The 21397-nt window shown below is 40.7% G+C and overlaps 1 protein-coding gene across 1 annotated transcript in view; it reads right to left on the minus strand.

Annotated features, from left to right (window-relative positions):
• Positions 1–17868, minus strand: part of LOC129091509 (urotensin-2 receptor) — a 50776-nt gene extending 32908 nt beyond the window's left edge. The window contains 3 exon segments of the mRNA XM_054599165.1: positions 15413–15791; positions 17156–17826; positions 17829–17868. Coding sequence (XP_054455140.1) covers positions 15414–15791; positions 17156–17826; positions 17829–17868 — 1089 coding nt within the window. The 3' untranslated portion in view covers position 15413.
• Positions 17869–21397: the final 3529 nt, after the last annotated feature.

The following is a 21397-nucleotide window of genomic DNA, read 5'->3' on the forward strand; positions in this document are numbered from 1 at the left end:
TGAGATTCGGGCCACTGTGGTAGACCATGTGCTCAACCATGGTTTGAGCATGAGGGAGGCTGGCCAGAGGGTCCAACCAAATCTCAGCCGCTTCACAGTTGCTGCCATCATTAGAACCTTCAGGATGGAGAACAGGTACGAAATCTATTTGCCTTGTGTGCTGTAATACTGCATATCAATAGAATACAGTGTGCTCACAGTATTTGTGTTTTGCAGGACTGAAAGAGAACCACACCGTGGAGGAAGAACACACACTTTCACAGCCGAACAGGAGACTGAAATTGTAAATATGGTTCGTGAGAACAACGCTATCACACTCCGACAAATACAAACTAGGATCCTGGCTGACCACGCTACATTCAGGAACGTCCAGACCGTCAGGCCGGTTTACAGTACTGTACTGTTCTCTGTGTGTACCGAAATAAAACTTTTTTTGCTGCATATTTGTGTGCTGTTTTATGTTTGACTATGAAAAAAGTAGGCATACACTGAGACATTTTACAAAAGGAGAAATGGCTCATTCTCCAGAGTCGTTGTCATTCATATGGTGTGTTCCATTTCTATGATTGTGTTTTCAATTTTGCACTTCAGTGTGCTGTAAATGCTTGGTAGTGTGCAGCAAATGCTTAGTTGTGTGTACTCAATGAATGGTATGTGTGTGTCATTTGAAAATATGGCTGTGTGTACCAAATGAAAACAAAGTTCCATTTTGTGAACAGTTAAGAGATTTGATGGCAAAGAGTCATCTTGCAAAGGGAGTGTCAGGTTTAGCATTTTGTGTGTGAGGTTTTCAGTTTTGTGTGTGCAGTTTTGAGAAAGCCGTTATTGTTTTGAGAAACGTGTGTTAACAATTGTGAAAAACTGTAATTATTATTATAACCATGTCTTCGGTTCTTCAACCAGAATCTCTACCCATAACCAAGTAGTTTTCATCACCTGATGTTACAGTTTTTCACAATTGTTAACACACGTTTCTTAAAACAATAACGGCTTTCTCAAAACTGCACACACAACACTGAAAACCTGACACACAAAATGCTAAACCTGACACTCCCTTTGCAAGATGACTCTTTGCCATCAAATCTCTTAACTGTTCACAAAATGGAACTTTGTTTTCATTTGGTACACACAGCCATATTTTCAAATGACACACACATACCATTCATTGAGTACACACAACTAAGCATTTGCTGCACACTACCAAGCATTTACAGCACACTGAAGTGCAAAATTGAAAACACAATCAGAGAAATGGAACACACCATATGAATGACAACGACTCTGGAGACTGAGCCATTTCTCCTTTTGTAAAATGTCTCAGTGTAGGCCTACTTTTTTCATAGTCAAACATAAAACAGCACACAAATGATAAAAAAAAAAGTTTTATTTCGGTACACACAGAGAACAGTACAGTACTGTAAACCGGCCTGATGGTCTGGACGTTCCTGAATGTAGCATGGTCAGCCAGGATCCTAGTTTGTATTTGTCGGAGTGTGATAGCGTTGTTCTCACGAACCATATTTACAATTTCAGTCTCCTGTTCGGCTGTGAAAGTGTGTGTTCTTCCTCCACGGTGTGGTTCTCTTTCAGTCCTGCAAAAAAAACAAATACTGTGAGCACACTGTATTCTATTGATATGCAGTATTACAGCACACAAGGCAAATAGATTTCGTACCTGTTCTCCATCCTGAAGGTTCTAATGATGGCAGCAACTGTGAAGCGGCTGAGATTTGGTTGGACCCTCTGGCCAGCCTCCCTCATGCTCAAACCATGGTTGAGCACATAGTCTACCACAGTGGCCCGAATCTCATTAGAGATGACCCTTCTCCTTCTTCTTTCTCCTCCTCCTTCTTCTCCTTGTCCTTCTCCTCCTCTTCCTCCTTCTTGTCCTCCTCTTCCTCCTCCTCCTCCTCCTCTCACTCTTACTCTCCTTCTCTGGTTGTCGATCTCTTCAAAGTTCTCCATTGTTCACCAAACAAAACAGAGGCTCGAGGCACTTTTATGCTGCAGTCCTGATTGCAAATTGCTCAACAGACCTGAATGTTTAGAGATTTGAATATTTGTGTGTTGTAGGTTGATGCTTTGAGATTTTACTTGAGAAGTGTGTGCAACAACTGAACATTGTGTGTAGTGTTTTGACAACAAGGTGATGTGTAATTGACATCAGAGTGTAAAGAAGGAAAGTCAGAGTCTAATGCAGATAAGGGAGTGTGAAGTAGTGCCAAATTGGGTCGAGCGATTGGTACATGAAGTGAAGGTTGTGCAAAGTGTGCCGAATTTTCGCTTTTTGTGTGTTAACAACTGAGAAAAACTGTAACTCTTCTCACTACAAGGGATTCTGCAGTCATCTATTAGGCCTACAGACTTCCTGTTTGACGGATGGGCTGGGAGATGAGAGTGGATGCTACATGCTTTCTGTCAGGATGACATTAGCTTCGTAACTTACCGCCCAATCAATCCTATTCAGTTGTTTTAAAAGGTATATTACTCATTTTACAAGGTCAGCATCCACCCCAGGATGACGGCCTGAACATGAAAAATTGACAGCTCTGCAGTTCCATTTACTTCAGTTATGAGGTCCAACAGCAATTCACATTGATTGACGCCGCTGCAGCGAGGGACCTTCACAGTACAACACACAAATTGTGTTTATAGGTGAGAGGGAGCAGTGGAAAGCAAAAGAAACGTGTTAAAATGCTAAATTGAAGTCACGGTTCTCTGCGTTGCAACATTCTGTAACACCTTCCACTGGCCTGTATCCTGCTCTTCTTCTGCTAAAAAACACACAAACATTTCCATTATGAGAAAACACAGTAGACTGATTTTTAATACCCCCTCTCAGACTGGGATGCCAAATTGCGCGCAGATGCCAGACACTTTTGTCCAGGGTCAGAGGATAAGTATTTACAAGCATGTGTGCAGCCAAGGACCTGAGGACTATAAACACACACAGCTGTCCTGGGTCAGTCACAATGTTCAACACGCAAACATCAATACTTTCAAACAATTGTAAACCTTCTCTTTTGCTCCATCACTCAAAAGTTTCATTCTTTGTCAAGCATGCCAGCTGATTTTTGTGTCTTCTTTATAAATCAATTTTTTTTTTGCCCATCCATTCGCTTTACAAAGTTCTTTTTCATGACACGAGAACAGCATAACAAAACAAAAAAGAGCTCATCTGTCCTCATTTTCTGTTAAAATGTGTGTAAATCTCTGACCCTCTCTATCATTCCTTTCCTCACCCTTATCTATGTTGTCCTTCAATTTGGCTCAGTGCAAAGCCCAGGAGCTCAAAATTCTTGTAGAAACAGCGTGTAACGCCTAAAGTGTCTGAGGGCATTTAGCCTGCGACGTGAGAACCACAGTTTAAGGTTCTAAAGAAATGGTCCGCTATCACCACAGCCACCGTGTCCCCAAGTATTTTTCTTTTCTTGAAGAGCCAGCAGCTAGCTATCTTTTTCCCTCTGCATTTGTGGAGTGAGTTTTTCCATTAAGGTTCAGTAAAGTCTGGGCAGGGTGGTTTTAAACAGCAGCCTTATCTTTCTGACTGATAACAGTTTACCAAAGCTGTACTTCCAACTAGCTGCACCTGGGCCCAATAATAACTAAATAAATAAGTTGCATGTAATTTGATTAAATGTAAATTTGAGAAAGACTTTGCACCTATAAAGTAGGCCTACAACATCACAATAACTACGACAGGCGCCTATTAGTTCCTGATGAGGCCTGTCTTGTAGAGGGGTGCTTTTTTGTTTTAAAGAATCAACTCAATATTTTTTCAACTCTGATCTTATTCTCTGCTGTACTCACCACCTCCGTTGGAGGGCATAAGACACAACTCTGGCAAAACGTTTGTATAATTGGGCAAGGAGCAACAGCTGTTCTGAAGATTTCCAAATAAGTTTAGATTTCACATTAAGGAGTTGAATCAAATTGAAGAGGAACTATAAATTGAGGCTGAGTTAGCAAGACAACGTAGCCGACCAAGAAAACCAAATACCAGCGGCAATAATACCATTCCCATCTGGATTACTGTGTGTTTGGTGCTATATTTAATTAAATGTTAGCAAGCTAACATGCTTAACTAATATGGTGGACATGTTAAACCTGCCAAAGATCAGCATGCTAACATTATAATTTTGAGCATGTTAGCATTCTGGTTCTCGTCTTGCAAAATGTAGCCTATGCTTTCCTTCTGTTGAAATAGAATACTGTATATGAAATGGAAGGTAATACATGTTATGTAATTAGAATTGATAGACAGCTTTGTTTGGTTAGACAGCAAATTGTCCAGGAAGATCACAAAGCAGTTAGCTACGATGGCTAACCTAGGTGGCTAATGTTTGTGTTTTCTTTCAGTTAGACGCGTTTGAAATCCTTTGTTAAATTCAAAGTTTATTTAGAAAGCTTAAGAAGGCTCCTTCTGCTTGCATCAGTCAACTAGCCAAAATTGCATCTCCTGAATCTCTACAATTAAGAAGCAAAGTTAGCATGACACATATTCAGAATAGCTGCTATTATAAGAACAAGACCCATGTTGAAAATGAACAGTGAGTCCATATTATTCTCACATGGTGCATATTCCTAAATACATGTGTGTTTATTTAAAATGACTAACTAACATTAGGTTACTTCAGCATACGAGCACTTGGTTTCTGGTTTAGGCAAGTAACTAAGCTCCCATGATTGTCACGATCTTGCTTTTATTTTAGTATGTTTCCTGTTTTATTTTGAAGTTCCCTGCCTCTTGTGTCTTGTGTTTATTTCACTTCCTGCCCTTGTATGTTTTCCAGCTTTTGTAATTGTCTACCCCGCCCCTGATTGAATACACCTGTAATGTATTAGTCTTGTCAGCCTTGCTCTGTTCCCTTGTGTTTCTACAACCTATCAGCTTTCAGCCTGCCCTCATGTCTACCCACCTGTGTCTTGTTGTCTGATTAGTTTCTTGTGTATTTATAGTCCTGTCTTTTGTCTGCTAGTTGTTGGTTTGTCTGTTATGTCTGCTGTGTTCCTGCCTTGTTCCGTCTATGTTCCCGTGGATATTCCGGGTTCCTGTTTCTCGTCTTTTTTTCGTGTAGGACTTTCTGTTATTACTTTTGTCATCACCCCATCTAAGTTTTGTTTTGGACTCTTGTTTATTAAAATCCCTGTTTAATTATCCCTCTGCTCCTCTCGTGTGTCTGCGTTTGGGTCCATCTCCTTTTGCCTCTTTACCAAAACCTGACAATGATGCTGTTAAGTGCACTCCTATACTTGATGGGAACTGGAAGTGCTTATACAAACTACAGCGGGTGGGACGTTGTTGGTATCAGTGGGGGGCTTTGCTAAACTTTGCACAAACTGTCAATCATTCCCAATTTTTAATGAATTTTCTGACTGAAATCTGGGAAAGGAAAAAAAAAATGATGCATGAGCTCCTAAGAGTCAAGTGCTGAAATGTATGTGCTCTAATATAGTGAGAATAAGGGATTGTGACATAGAAAAGAAAGTATACAGTGGGTACGGAAAGTATTCAGACCCCTTTAAATTTTTCACTCTTTGTTTCATTGCAGCCATTTGCTAAAATCGAAAAAGTTCATTTTTTTTCGCATTAATGTACACTCAGCAACCCATCTTGACAGAAAAAAACAGAAATGTAGAAATTTTTGCAAATTTATTAAAAAAGAAAAACTGAAATGTCACATGGTCATAAGTATTCAGACCCTTTGCTCAGTATTGAGTAGAAGCACCCTTTTGAGCTAGTACAGCCATGAGTCTTCTTGGGAATGATGCAACAAGTGTCTCACACCTGGATTTGGGGATCCTCTGCCATTCTTCCTTGCAGATCCTCTCCAGTTCTGTCAGGTTGGATGGTGAACATCTTGACAGAAAAAAACAGAAATGTAGAAATTTTTGCAAATTTATTAAAAAAGAAAAACTGAAATATCACATGGTCATAAGTATTCAGACCCTTTGCTGTGACACTCATATTTAACTCACATGCTGTCCATTTCTTCTGATCCTCCTTGAGATGGTTCTACTCCTTCATTGGAGTCCAGCTGTGTTTAATTAAACTGATTGGACTTGATTAGGAAAGGCACACACCTGTCTATATAAGACCTTACAGCTCACAGTGCATGTCAGAACAAATGAGAATCATGAGGTCGAAGGAACTGCCCAAGGAGCTCAGAGACAGAATTGTGGCAAGGCACAGATCTGGCCAAGGTTACAAAAGAATTTCTGCAGCACTCAAGGTTCCTAAGAGCACAGTGGCCTCCATAATCCTTAAATGGAAGAAGTATGGGATGACCAGAACTCTTCCTAGACCTGGCCGTCCAGCCAAACTGAGCAATCGTGGGAGAAGAGCCTTGGTGAGAGAGGTAAAGAAGAACCCAAAGATCACTGTGGCTGAGCTCCAGAGATGCAGTAGGGAGATGGGAGAAAGTTCCACAAAGTCAACTATCACTGCAGCCCTCCACCAGTCGGGGCTTTATGGCAGAGTGGCCCGACGGAAGCCTCTCCTCAGTGCAAGACATATGAAAGCCCGCATAGAGTTTGCCAAAAAACACATGGAGGACTCCCAAACTATGAGAAATAAGATTCTCTGGTCTGATGAGACCAAGATTGAACTGTTTGGCGTTAATTCTAAGCGGTATGTGTGGAGAAAACCAGGCACTGCTCATCACCTGCCCAATACAATCCCAACAGTGAAACATGGTGGTGGCAGCATCATGCTATGGGGGTGTTTTTCAGCTGCAGGGACAGGACGACTGGTTGCAATTGAAGGAAAGATGAATGCGGCCAAGTACAGAGATATCCTGGAAGAAAACCTCCTCCAGAGTGCTCAGGACCTCAGACTGGGCCGAAGGTTCACCTTCCAACAAGACAATGACCCGAAGCACACAGCTAAAATAACAAAGGAGTGGCTTTGGAACAAGTCTGTGACCATTCTTGACTGGCCCAGCCAGAGCCCTGACCTAAACCCAATTGAGCATCTCTGGAGAGACCTGAAAATGGCTGTCCACCAACGTTCACCATCCAACCTGACAGAACTGGAGAGGATCTGCAAGGAAGAATGGCAGAGGATCCCCAAATCCAGGTGTGAGAAACTTGTTGCATCATTCCCAAGAAGACTCATGGCTGTACTAGCTCAAAAGGGTGCTTCTACTCAATACTGAGCAAAGGGTCTGAATACTTATGACCATGTGATATTTCAGTTTTCTTTTTTAATAAATTTGCAAAAATTTCTACATTTCTGTTTTTTTCTGTCAAGATGGGTTGCTGAGTGTACATTAATGCGAAAAAAATGAACTTTTTCGATTTTAGCAAATGGCTGCAATGAAACAAAGAGTGAAAAATTTAAAGGGGTCTGAATACTTTCCGTACCCACTGTATGTTATGCATTTATGTGCATCAAATCATCAGAGAGGTCCATGTTTCATCAGCTTAAGATCTTTCTAAATGAGGGTTGGAGCATTAACGTGGACCCTGCTAACATAAGGGGGCACTCGATCAATCCCCGTCTCTGTCTAATCTTGTAGGACAGCAGTGGAGGGTGAGTCACGGTGCTTATTGATCACAATGGGGACTTTCCCAGACAATACAGCTTATAGTTACAGGTAGTGCTTTCCTATCACCTATGATGAGAGGACAACAGCAATTCCCGGTTCCAATTCCCAAAATGAGCCGAGTCAATGCAATCAGCTTTCAGATATACGGCTGGGAGATCAATAGTCCTTTCACTATCATGAGTGAAATAGAATGAGTTAGTGTGTGTCTCTGGATGACCCTTGCAGAGGTGACCTCTGCTCAATCCTGCCAAAAGGAGCCTGAGTCCAACTGCTTTTCATTTGGGCAGCTGAGATGGCAGCTCTATGGTAAAAAGGCAGTAAGATGATGAACCAAGTTAATGAGTCCTCGATTAATATTTCTATAACATGCCCTTGCACAGCATGTGACAAAATATACTTTAAAGTGTGCAGCTCAAGACATGGGATTAAAGCAATTAAAATGAAAGATGGCGCATGTCTGGTCTGTGAGGGAATGGTTATTGCATAGCCAGCTCTAATAGCGGTCAATTTCTCTCGTTTGATCTTTGTAGAATACATAGGGCAGGGTTTGTGCATAGCTGCATGGAACCGCTATGCACATATACAAAGCTGTGTGATTTGATGGCCTTGATTCATTTCAACAGTCAGACATTCAATTTCATGGCAATCCATCTTGTGATTGTTGAGATATTTCAGCCTAGATCAAAGTAGTGGACCGAACAACAAAACCCACATTGCTATTCGTATAGTTATGCTTCTATCAGGGCTTAAAAAAGCAAAGTCAGGTTCTCTCTGGCATTAAAAGTATTGTTGAGGGTTTGCTTGGGCAGTCTTTTTATTTCTTTCCTTTTGATAACCAACTATTTGTTTGTCAATGGGAGCACCATAAACATTTATTCCCTTCAAAACACTGAAAGACATACCTTAAAGATAATGCCGTACGCATACGAGTATGTACTGTAGCAGCTTATTTAGTTTCTTTTGAATTATTCAGCTTTTCTTTTCTGACACAGCTGACACTGAATATGTTTTTTTTTATCAAAAGTCCTACTTCCTTTGCTGACTAATTTCCTCTCCTTGTCTGGGGGGAAAAGAGTGAATATTTAGACATGGCACTATGACAATTAAATTGTGTGATATATTACTGTGTTTTGAGAAAACGCTACGTACGGAAGGGGTTATTTATAATCTTTCAGACAGAGATTATGTGAATGTATATCTCTGTGTGTTACCATGTATAATAGCCCTGGCTAGGGGTTTTATCCAGACACAGTTCTTTTAGACTTTTATTTTACAGATAATTGATGAAGTGCACAAAGTAACCTTGGATGGGAAGACGCAATATATAAGCAACTGAACCAATGTCCTCATTCCCTCTTATTCCAGTTAATTTCCTGAGACTTTTTAAAAGCGCATTTCAGGGCAATATCAGACCTGTGTGTAATATTCGTCCTTTAAATGTATTGAATAATTACGCATGTTGAAGGGTAAATTCCATATGCCCTTGCTGATGCAGTGCATTTTAAACCACTGCTCTATAAAACTGGGCTATACAGTATGTGTTTTCCACAGTAACTGCAAAAAAAAAAGGTCTGGTTACTACCATTTCCTTCGTCCACTGGCTGCTTCCTGTTGTGTCCTGTGTTCCAGTAAAAATGCAACGCTATCAGCATTCATTAAGACTTAGGGCACTTCCACATAGCCTGCCAGGCAGCTGTCACCATGTGGAGTCATGAGTCTAGTCTGCAACTTTTCATTGAGGAAACATTTATGGATCAGAATTTAGCACTGAGACGTATTAGCCAGCTATGATGCATTGTCAATGGCCTCTTTTACCAAAATGGGCAATGAAAGACGTCTGTGGAAAGGTGTATGTTTTAAATTATTTTAAGAGAGTCAATTAAATGTTAAGTATACAATTGAGCCAATGAGTTTTCCAAAAGCTCATTTATTCCAAAACTGACTTTCCAGGTGCTGTGGTAAAGTCTGATTCTGCCTTCGTATGCACTGTTTTCCAAATAGTTACCAAACGTCAGCAGAGCATTTGAGGGAGAGAGGGGTAGCTGCTGCTATCCAGTGATGAAGAAATGAATAATGAATACAATGCCAGTGTGGAAATCGATAAGATTTGTTGCTTTGTTTTATAGATGTGTAATAGTCAGCTAAACATTTATAAATCAGACATAGATAATAATTCATTTTTTTTTCTTCGCAGAGAAAGAGCAAATTATATTATGTGTTTCATGCACACAGAATCCAGTCTTATCTTTGCTGCTGTCTCCTCAGGTCATTTAACCACAGTCCACAGTAGGGTGAATCAATCCACACTCTCAGTATGATTTCATGGCTTCCTTGTTTTGCCCAAATTGTCCCTCACTATGAAAGCAAATCATTGGATTTTCCAGCTAGTGGGTTGTCATCATGCATTACCTGTAAAATCACGCTATTTCTCCAGGGCACATACACACAGGGTATAATGTTATTATAATTAATATCTCACACTATATTGTAATTAGTGAAATAAAACAGCGATTTGATTCCCCCCTTGTTGATTCAAATCAAAACACATTAGGCCAGACTGTGATTCCTTAGAGGAGATATTGGGCTGAACCACGACCTTCAGAGTTGTTTGTGAGCTGTACACGACAGGTCGTGTATGTCCCGCTGCATATTTAGTTTAAATGGGACTAATGCCATTTTAGAAAATCAACAGTGTTGGAAAATTTGATTAAAGTAGGTTAATTAGATATTGCATATTACTCATTGAAAAAATAATGACATTACTTTCCTCATCACTCAGGTAATTCAATACATTACTTTGACTTTTGTTGACCAGTATGGATCTATTAGAGGTGCCTTTTAAAGGTGCTCAATATGACATTCAGAGCACATCTTTTACCTTCACACCGCTCTTAAAGTGGCGAGGGCCACAGTAGAAAGCCAGAAATCTTGGCTAAAGAAGCAGCTATAACCAATAGGTTTTTTGGGATATGCGCAAATATTGCAGCGCCGACCTTTTAAAGAAGATGGACGACTGAATGAAAGAGGAAGACTGTGTTTGCGCGGTCTAACAACGGATTAACTAACTGTTTAGGTTAATTGGTGTTTGCACGGCTGCATGTACACATTATATTAGTGTAATATTGAATTTCATTAGTCATGTTAACAGCATATTGTCTATTTCAGAATAACGGCAAATAAATTAATATTTAATGCTTGTAACCACAGTCAATGAAGCTGATTTCTAAATGTAGGCTAACTAGTTGCTAACATCAGCAAGCCAGCTAAGATGGCCTTTGCCAAACGCTAGCCACCTTTACCAGCCCTTGCGCTAAGCTAACGCATCCAGTCTTTAAACTGAACACACAAGGACCAAAATTAATATTAGTCCACCATCAACTTCCCGGTGACTGTAATTTAATGACGGAATTTCAAATAATAATCCCTTACCCTTCTAGTTAATGAATAAAATCACGGTTGTCCTGAGTGTTTTGGTGAAATACTTTGCATGTGTGTGTGTCTCCCTGTGTGCAGACACAAATACTGGGCCATATTCTCTTCCCTTGTGAATTATGGTAGGTGTCATTCAACACATTGTATTCCAAGGCAGAGCAGTAATATATGACTAACTGCTACTCTGTTTCTGCAGGCAGCCTGGAAAAACACACCACACTGTAATCAAGGGTAGAGCATTATTAGCTGAGTGCAAATTTATGAACCGGATTGTAAATATTGGATTTCTCCTTCCTTTTCCCTCTTATGGGATGAATTGGAATGAAAAGTGATATTATTGTAGAACATAAAATAGATTCCATGGAGAGCTTATGGGGAGAAACGTTAAACACTCAGATATAAAATCCTGCTGTGCCAATCTGGAATGAGTTATGATCCATATTCATTTGTGTTATTTATTTAACAGATGCCATCATCTGCAAAATAACAAAATCCTTTGTGTTTTGTTTCAGCTGGCATTTATCCTGGATGATAGATATACTGCTTTGCAACCAAACTCTTAAGTGGTAAGCAATAGGCTATAGACGTTACTTTACTCATTAATCAACAGCAAAGGGAATTCATTATATTTAATTTACTTTTGTTACACAGTACAGTTTGATAAAGGGTGCCTTAAAATGAGCTCAATATGAAATTAAGAGCATATCTAGTGCCTCCATACAGCTCCCAATCATAGACTGTATATAAGAAGTGGATGAAGTCATCTTGACATCCCCCATTGATTTGTGGACTACCGTTTTCAAGCCACAAGTTCAGTTAATATTTCAGTCATAGAGTTACTTTAAATCTTGAGGCAATAAAAACTCCAGGTAAAGTTTAGCTATCTAATTTGATAACAACATTGTTGGACATTATTATATTAGAAGTGTGCCATGAATAATGTTTTTTTTTTTTTTTTTTAAACTAGAAATATTCAGAAATGACATCATGGCAGAAAAGCAAGAACACAGATATACTGTTTAATATATGAGCATTGAAGTTCATTTTATTACCTTCACAAAAAGTTTGTTTAACAATATAACTGAGGAAAATATCTAATTGCGAAATCTTCTCTCGAATTTGTCTTTGCAATTTAAACCGTAATTATTTTCTATGGATTAATAATAATTATAATAATAATAATACATTTTATTTGTTGCCGCCTTTCATGGCACTCAAGGTCACCTTACAGCATATAAATTCAGTGGTAAAGCACAATAAATAACAGATTAATAAAAACATCTCAATAATAAAACAACAGTAGCATATCTGTACATTCAGCACCAGAGCATAGCTGGGAAATAAGTTTAAAAAATATATACATATATATATTTATACATGTATACATAAACACATATACGAAAGGAAGAATGCGAAAAGATGCAGCTGGCGCAGTTAAAATGAATATGCTAGTTTGAAAAGATGGGTTTTAAGAGCAGATTTGAATTCTGTAGTGGAGTTGAGTATACGCATGTGAGGGGAAGTGAGTTCCAGAGTTTGGGTGTAGCGTAGGAGAAGGCCCTGGCACCAACTGTGCTGAGGTTGATGGTTGGTAGAACCAGTAGACCAGCAGATGAAGACCGCAGGGCGCGGGAAGGGGTGTAGGTCTGGTGGAGGTCTGTGAGGTAAGTGGGAGCTAAGTTGTGAAGAGCTTTGAATGTTAACAATAAGATTTTAAAGTTGATCCTTTGTGACACAGGGAGCCAGTGAAGTTGAATCAACATGGGAGTGATGTGGTCAGTAGCCTTTGCGCCTGTGATAATCCGTGCTGCAGAGTTCTGGATGAGTTGTAGTCGCTGAGTGAGTTTGTTTGGAATCCCTGCCAGGATCCTTTGCAGTAGTCAATGCGTGATGTGACCAAAGCATTGACTAGAATCTCTGTTGAGTGTTGTGTTAGAGCGGGGCGTAGTCTGGAGATGTTTCGCAGATGGAAAAAGGACATGTTATTTATGTGACTGGAGAACGAAAGAGTCTCGTCCAGGATGACACCAAGACTCTTAACCTTTGTAGAGACAGGTACGGTGATTCCAGTGAGTTAACAGATATTACTTTTTTCAAGTGTGGATTTGGTGCCAGTGATGAGAAGCTCAGTTTTACTGCTGTTGAAGTGAGGTGGTTGGTTGTCATCCATGTCTGTAGGTCATTGAGACAGGCGGTGAGGGTACTGGAGGGGAGAGTAGAAGTGGGCTTCGAAGACACATACAGCTGTGTATCTTTTGCGTAACAATGGAATTGAATACCATAGTGCCGGAAGATGTTGCCAAGAGGGAGGAGGTAGACAATGAACAGGAGTGGCCCCAACACTGAGCCCTGCGGAACTCCATGATGAACTGTGGAGCTTTCTGACTTGTATTTTTGGATCTGTACAAAATGGGTCCTGTCCGCAAGGTAGGATGAAAACCAGTGATGCACAGTGCCCCCAACTCCAATGCTTGCCAGACGGCCAATGAGGAGTTGCTGGGATATGGTGTCAAATGCTGCGGTGAGGCCCAGGAGGATGAGGATGGAGAGTAGACTGGAATCAGCTGCACGGAGGAGGTCATTGGTGATCTTTACCAGGTCTGTTTCTGTGCTGTGTTTAGGGTGGAAGCCCGATTGAAATTGTTCAAAGTGATTATTCTTGTCAAGGTAGTTCTGAAGTTGAGATGCAACTACCCGCTCCAGAATCTTGGCGTTGTATGGTAGATTTGAGATAGGCCGGTAGGTGCTATGGTGAGTCCAGCCCTGGTTTTTTAGGGTTGGTCTGATTATGACAACTTTCAGTGATGGTGGGACCATACCAGTGGAAAGAGAGGAGTTGATAATGGAGGTTATCAGGGGGATGATGGAGGGCAAGCATGCCTTAACTAGGGTTGTGGGGATTGGATACAGGTGACAGGTGGAGGTATTGGACTTATCAATCAGTTCAAAAATGAGATTTTCTGTTGGGAGGCAGAAGTCATTTAAAACAGTGGAAGGGGACAGTTTCATGGTGGTTGCAGACGGTAAATCGGTCTGCATGATGTTGGCAGAGGCAAGCTGCTTATGGATTGAGGTGGTTTTGGAGTTGAAAAACTTCAGAAAAGCAGAGCATTGTTCATGTGACGGGTTCGAGATGGGTAGTTCAGCAGAGGTGATGTTATACGGTGTAAATTATTACTAACTAATCATGCAACTTACATGACGAATTATTATCAAAATATCATTATTGTATTCAAAAGTGGTGCAATATTTACTTTAAAAGCTTAGCAGGCTTGTTAGCATTAACTTTAGCTTCGCAGGCTGAGTACAGCCAGCTTCACAACTCTGAATCCCAGAAGTCCCAGCGCTTTTACCTTGACAAACCTATAATGATGCTCTGATGTGTTTAAGTGTTTAACAGGTATGTTCCGACAATACCTTCTGCTAGCATTCACTCATTTAAACCCTTGACAAGTACCAAGCCACCTGCTAGCTTCCTCTATAAAAATTGACATGGGGTGATTTAATTCTTTTTTGTAGCCATTCTGTTAGTCTTTTATGAACAATTTTTTTTTTCCAACCATAATAAATGCATATTGTTTTTCTCTTCCACAAAACCATCTTCAGCCAAATGCAAATAGCATACAGAAAAAGCACAACCATACAATAATCAAGATTGTATTTTTGGTGATATACCAGTCACAATAAATCCTAATTAGCTACAGCTGAGTGCATGTAAAATTAGGATTTTGATATATAAACAATACATTTTTCAGCGCTATGGCCCACCACTATTTAATTTAAACTAAAATGTGAGTATGTGGACCTTTTAACTTAGACTGAGTTTGACAGTGTAATAAATGGTCAGATCACAGCAGTAAAGTGCCGGTTGGCATCATACTTCCATTTAGAAATCAGGATTAACCAAGATAGAAGATCTGTTTATATTTTAAATTGAATAAAATTGATTGCTTTACCTTTTATGGAGGAATAGTTTTTCCTTTCCATATACGCAAAGGTGGAACTATCTCATGACTCATATCTCATTCCTTAGAAGGAAATATATGTCTGATTCAATCATGCTTTGTGCACTAACAATTCTAAGGGCAAAAAAAGTTTATTGAGAGAATCACTTTGCAATTTATTGTTGCTGTACATGCTTCGCGACTCAACCAGTTCCATACATAAACATCAAGTGGTATTGCTAGTTTTCAGAGGGCCAGAAATCAATGCCATCTGTAATCACATAACCCATCAGAAGCCTTTCATCTGAGAAAAAACTCCAACAAATCCACAAAGCCTCAATCATCCACTGGCTCTCAGGCGGTTTACGAATAATTGTTAGTGGAAAGATGGAAATTACTGAAAATACTAAGCTGTGTTCAGGGAACACAGCTTAGTACTTTTGGTTTAGTACTTTTGGTTTACTCGTCAGAAAAATCTGCTCCTACCTTACAAGCTGCTGTTATGTGCTCGCAGGGAGGCTGTGTGTGTGAGCATGAAGCTCTCAGTACACTGCTGACTGCTGGAAGATGGCGACCTGCGTGGCGAACGCTGAAAGCGACTCCTCCGGTTGAAGTAGCTGCCAGCTGTCCAGGACCGCTTGTGCTTCCTCAGGTACTCCTTGTAGTTCTTAGTGAGCAGCGTGTACAGAAAGGGGTTGATGCAGCTATTGGAATAGGTCAGACACGCGGTCAAGTAGTTGATGTTGCGTTTGGCTTTGGTTGACAGGGGCAGTGAGGGGTGGAACTGACACAGCAGCTGCCAGATCCAGAAGGGCAGGAAACATGCCCAGAAGAGGAGCACGATGGTGAAGATCAGGTACAGCACCTTTAGGAACACAAGAGTTGAACCATTAATGACAATCAGAGATGCACCAGATAGTGATGGATTAATTATTTGATTAACTGTATCTAACCAAACTACGCAATGAACACAAAAACTCTTTCCTTTGAATTCACAAGATCCAATGTGCGTGTTTATAGGCTGAGATATAGCAAAAAGCATGCCCTACTATTATAATAGTAACAGATGACTATGAAAGCCAAGGGCGGAATATCAAACCTTTTTGCCCCAGCATGATCTCAGCAAGATATCCATAATTACTCACAGCACTGGTAGGGACAGAGCGTAGCCTACTAACTTTTCTTGTGGGAAGTAGCAGCACTTTTGAAAGTTAGGCAGTCTGCATTCTATCTTGCTCCAAGGTTGAGGTTAAATTAATGAACTTATGAACAGCTTTTAATGCAAGTGAATGGCAGCATTTGCCACATTGTTGAACACACTGATAAGACAAAATGAACCTGTCTTAAGCCCTGCAATGAAGTAAATTAGAACGGGTTTTGTCCCAGTGTGAGCTGAGAGCAAGAGGAAAATGGACAATAGAAAACCTGCAGCAGTAAGTAAGATTGATAAAGGAATGCCTTAAGCAGTGAAACAAACTAATGCTGCTGCAGTAATATTCTCTAAAATATTTTTCATCCTTTATAATGCGGTTGTGTGGTTGGCAAACCCTTGCCCAAACAGAAGGTCATAGCTTTGAGAAAAGTGACTAAATCAACCGCCTTGGTGAGTGGAATGTCTTAGGCGGGACTTTGCACAGCGTCTTGCCCAACTGCCTGCCTATTTATCAGACTCTACCTGATAAATGTGTCTGGATTAATCTCCAGCTGAGTTGCAGACTGGGTAAAACATGAGGGACATGGACTAGGGTGATGCCGCACACCAAAAAAGGAGAACCAAGAACTGGGCCTCAGATTGGATTAGAGGGACTGTCTTTCCTCCACAGAGGGAGGAAGTTGGAGTAGTGGGATGGGTTAATAAAAGGTCAAACCTTTTCACATATGTTACGGTTTGTTTTCTGCCTCCTGCCGACAGTCAAGGTATTTTTTTTTTTAACATGACGTTGATCATTCCCCAAACCAAGTAGTTATTTTTACCCAGATGCAATCTATCCCTAACCCTAACCAAGTAGTTTCAAAGCCCAAACCTAAGGAAATCTTAATAATGTTGTCGTCGAATTGATTGGTTTGGAGTAGGGTTGTTATACATGACTGAACACATACATGCAAATATTCACTGCGTACATCTCTGAAGACGAGCAGTAAAGCCCAAAAAGGACTATAAGAAATAAATCTTGAGTGAAGTACAAACACTTGTAACCCTTGGAATACACTATCTTGTGATACACTGACCTTTTGATTGGGAAGTTTCTTCGTCTGTTTGAATGTCTCCGTCTGTGAGACCCAATAGGTGCGTGCAAGCTGGATGTAGAGATAGCCAATGATCAGTCCAGGAGCCACAATGCTGGTGCAAAACAGGAAGGAGATGTAAACCTTGTAGGAGAGTGGCGACAACGTGGGCAGACACATAGCCTTGTTGTCCTTTGTCATTAGCTGAATGCTCACGATCATTGGCAGGGTGAGGATGAGAGATGCGGCCCAGACCAGCAGAGCGATGGCCTTCCGGTAACTTTTGGACCGCTTGACTGTGTCGAGTGGCTTGAGCACAGCAAAGTAGCGCTCTGTGCTCATGATTGTCAGCGTGAAGATACTGGCGTGCATGGTCAGGAAGTCGATGCTGATCAGAATCCGGCACCCTGCGTCCCCGAAGTACCACCCCTTCAGGAAGTGTGTGCAGACCACAAAGGGTATGGTGAGAAGATAAATCAGATCTGCCAAAGCTAAGTTTATGATGTAGATATACATGGAGGCTGCAGTCCTCATGGAGTGGCACATGACCACCAGGGTGTAGATGTTGCCCAAGACTCCAACGAGGCACATGATGGAGAGGATGGTGCCGATGGTAAAGGTGGCGGCTGTGTCCTCATGTGTGCTCAGAGGAGTGTCGGTGGCGTTGGCGCCCTTTCCACGAGGACTCCCACAGGCTCCATGGACACTGTAGTCATATCTGGATGCTTGGGGACAGAAATGTAAGGGTTGAGGGTGGCAACTGTACAGAAAATCAACTTTTGGTAATCAACCCTTGTTGTATGACCGACTATTGTATTATTATAGTATTGTATAGGTTTATATAGGGCTAATATAGTCAGCGAAACTATGCTGGCATGTTTCATTTCATTCACAATCTCCTTTAGTAACAGAAGCAGTCATTAGGGAAGGCTTTAATGAGCTTGCTTTCAATGCAAAGCTCCTTTTCAGGCTCCATCTCTACTAGTCATTTGCAAAATCTGACTGCTTGCATGTTTGCAGAGGTGGAAATCAACCATGACCAACTCACTCATATAGAGGAAAATGAAATCCCTGACTTTACTTGTGGCATAGAGAGCCATTCTGAAAATAGCTCTGAGCTCATCAAATTCCATTTTTTATTTACAGCATTTTAAAACACCTATGTTCTTGTAAGGTTACACAAGTTTTCAGATGGCAAGTGTCTGGGGTAAATGTGAACAAAAGTGCCACAGTCTTATTCAAAGATAGGTTTGAAAAGCATTTAAGAAATAACATGACAGCAACTTATTCTGTTCGTTGCATTTTGAACATTTAATGCAGATAAAATAACATTTTATAGATATGAGAGTTATTCAATCTGAGTTTTATTTACGCTAGAGTACTGATGAGGATATGCATCCTTACTTTTTATCCTTACTTTATGATGCAAGCTTTTGTGATGCACACACCCGGGTTTTTTCTGTTTGAAAAAAAGCCACACAGTTATTGCCACTGTTGAACGAACACAGATAACTTTTTACTCAGTCACAGAGATCTCCCTTTGTCTGATGTTGGGATTAGACTGGACAGAGATAACCCAAGAAGTATTCTTCCTTTGCAACACATGCTGTTCCAAAAGCACCAGGGACAGAGATGACAGGGTTGATATTACATTACAGTCCTCACTAATAGACCTGTCTGCTCCGCTTAGCGCGACAACAGTGATGCATGCATGCATGTAAATCTAGCTTTACGGACGATCATGTCTGGCCATGCAAGTGAATTAAAGTCTTAGAATCTAGATTCTTACCTGGACTGCCTCCCAAAACAGAAGTGTTCAACACTCAGCTGTGCTCCGATCAGCCATGCTTTGTCTCACTTGGCTCCTTTCAAAGTTCGCACTTTCTGCAAAAATTTAACACTCCATAAAAGTCCCAACTGATTCTTCAGAGTCGTTGAGGGATTAAACACGCAGGTAGAACAAAAGGAAAAGAAAAAAATCTATATCCAGTAGTCTCAAGGCGGTAGATTAACATCAATGAGTCATCCACTACAATAAGAAAAATCCATCCATTGTTGACTAGTCTCTAAATAGAAAATAAACCAATCCAACGTGTCTGGATTCAAAATAAAGGTACACTGATAGCTTTAAAGTTATTTTCCATTCCCTCTACTCTTTGTGCACCTTGGGAGCATCCAAACACCGTCAGCCGTTACATCGGCAGCAAAGTAATTTAATATAGAAGACAGAATGTAAAAACAAATAAACCAGAGAACATCAATGAAAGGATGTTGAGAAGTGAGGATCACATTAAGCTACAGCTGGTTACGGAGAATCCCCCTTCGGACTGAGCGAGTGAACGAGAGAGTGAGAGTGCCAGAGGTAGAGAGGTAGCAGTAGAGAGAGAGAGCGAGAGAGAGAGAGAGAGACTGCTAGTGAGGCGCTCTCGCTCAGAAGCCCAAAGTGGGAGGGAGAAGACGGAGAGAAGGGGCAAGAGAGAGCTATGCAGGAAATGTGTTCTGCTCTCTCTCTCTCTCTCTCCCTCTCTCTCTCTCTAACCTCTGTGCCATCTATTTCCATGCAACGGGGGCGTGTGCCAAAAACTGACATGCAACACTGGGACTTGAGACACATTACGCACCGACGGAACAACCCTGCTGGCACAAATGCACACACACAATAAGCCAACACTGCCCATTTGTTCCAGCCTGGTGTATCCAGTATCCATTACTTCAAATGGATAGTGCCAGGGTCAATGCCACCTACCACTGCACCAATTCACCTAAGGTTGGTCATCAAACATCATCTGCTGCAGGGGGGGGGGGGCTCGGCAAGCTAAACAATGTGTGTGGCCTTCTGTTGCTACTCACAGAGGGACAGAGCATTTATAAAGTGTATGGGAGCCTTTTCTCGCTTGTGTTCCTCCTCACTGACAGAGGCATTTTATATGAAAAATAATCATACATCCATGTGAGAAAAGCATCTTTGAAATATTATGATGACAGATTTGTATTTGAGTTAAGACTGAGCGTAAAGTGAATTTTAGAGGGAAAGTGATTGCATATGAAGTTAATGTAAAGATGTTAGTGGATGTGAATGGATTTAAATTCATGCAAGGTAGTTAAGATGTGTCCACGTGAGTCGAAAAATTTTCAACTTAACAGGACCGGCAGGTGTTATTCTTTCAGTATATCCCCCAGACACAGGGCTGTGCTGTGAAGTGATTTTGGCATAGTGGCTTGCAATTTCTGTGTTCATTGTATGACGCACACTGGCCAAGTATGCATTTTTTCCACACAAAGTCATTAGAAAAGACCAGCTGTGAAACAATTTATCATTTTTGTGAGCATCAACAAACCCTTCACAATTAGTCTTCTTATTATTTGAATTCGATACAATCTGTTCAATAACATTTGGACGATACAAAAGAGCCGTATCATAATTATTTTATCCATCTGACGTGTGCGGGAGCCAACATGGAGTCAGCTGGCTGGACCAGTGGAATAACCGACGCATGATCTCAATCGCCTCAAGCTTTTGAAGTTCTCTAGTGCAAATGCTCAATGTTGCCCCAAAAAGGAAGAGTTAGGAAGTGTACGGAGGCCACTCAATACGTAATTTCTATTGGAAGGAATGAGGCGCCATCTTTGAATGTGGTATCCAGTTCTATTCAATAGAATGCATGAATAAGTTCCTAAACCTAGAGATGGATGAGCCTTTTTGCACTTTCAAGTCCCTTGTCTTAAAGTCAATGGTGTTTCTGAATGGATTTTGGGTTAGATGGCTGACATACGGTCTGTGGTCAACACAAGCTATAGAGATTATAACGTTTTGTTCTATGACATTGTTTATAGATCATAGTTTGTTTGTAAATTAGCTTCATACTTCTGCCGATTGCGTTTACGCTCTAAAATGAAGTGGCTAAATGAGACAAAATCATCTAATCGACCAGTCCGCCCTCCCAGCCTCCTTGTGCGTACTCACGCTCAAGCGATCGTGGTATAGATCGTTTATAGCCTAATGTTAGCTTTTTACCTCTGTTGATTTAATTTATACTTCAAATATCATAAAAGGAGTGTTCATTTATGATTATATTGCTGATCAATATGTGTAAGTTTCCTAAATTATGTTTGACACAGAACTTTTTTCTGCAATAATCTAAAATTCCATTGGCTTTTTTGTCAAAGGAACCAGTGTGATGCTTACTTTCTGGTTGCCCTAAAAAATATATATGTCATCCCTGCTGCACTCTTAGGTCTCCTTCA

The sequence above is a fragment of the Anoplopoma fimbria genome, chromosome 5 (assembly GCF_027596085.1).
Source record: "Anoplopoma fimbria isolate UVic2021 breed Golden Eagle Sablefish chromosome 5, Afim_UVic_2022, whole genome shotgun sequence".
Lineage (NCBI taxonomy): Eukaryota > Metazoa > Chordata > Actinopteri > Perciformes > Anoplopomatidae > Anoplopoma > Anoplopoma fimbria.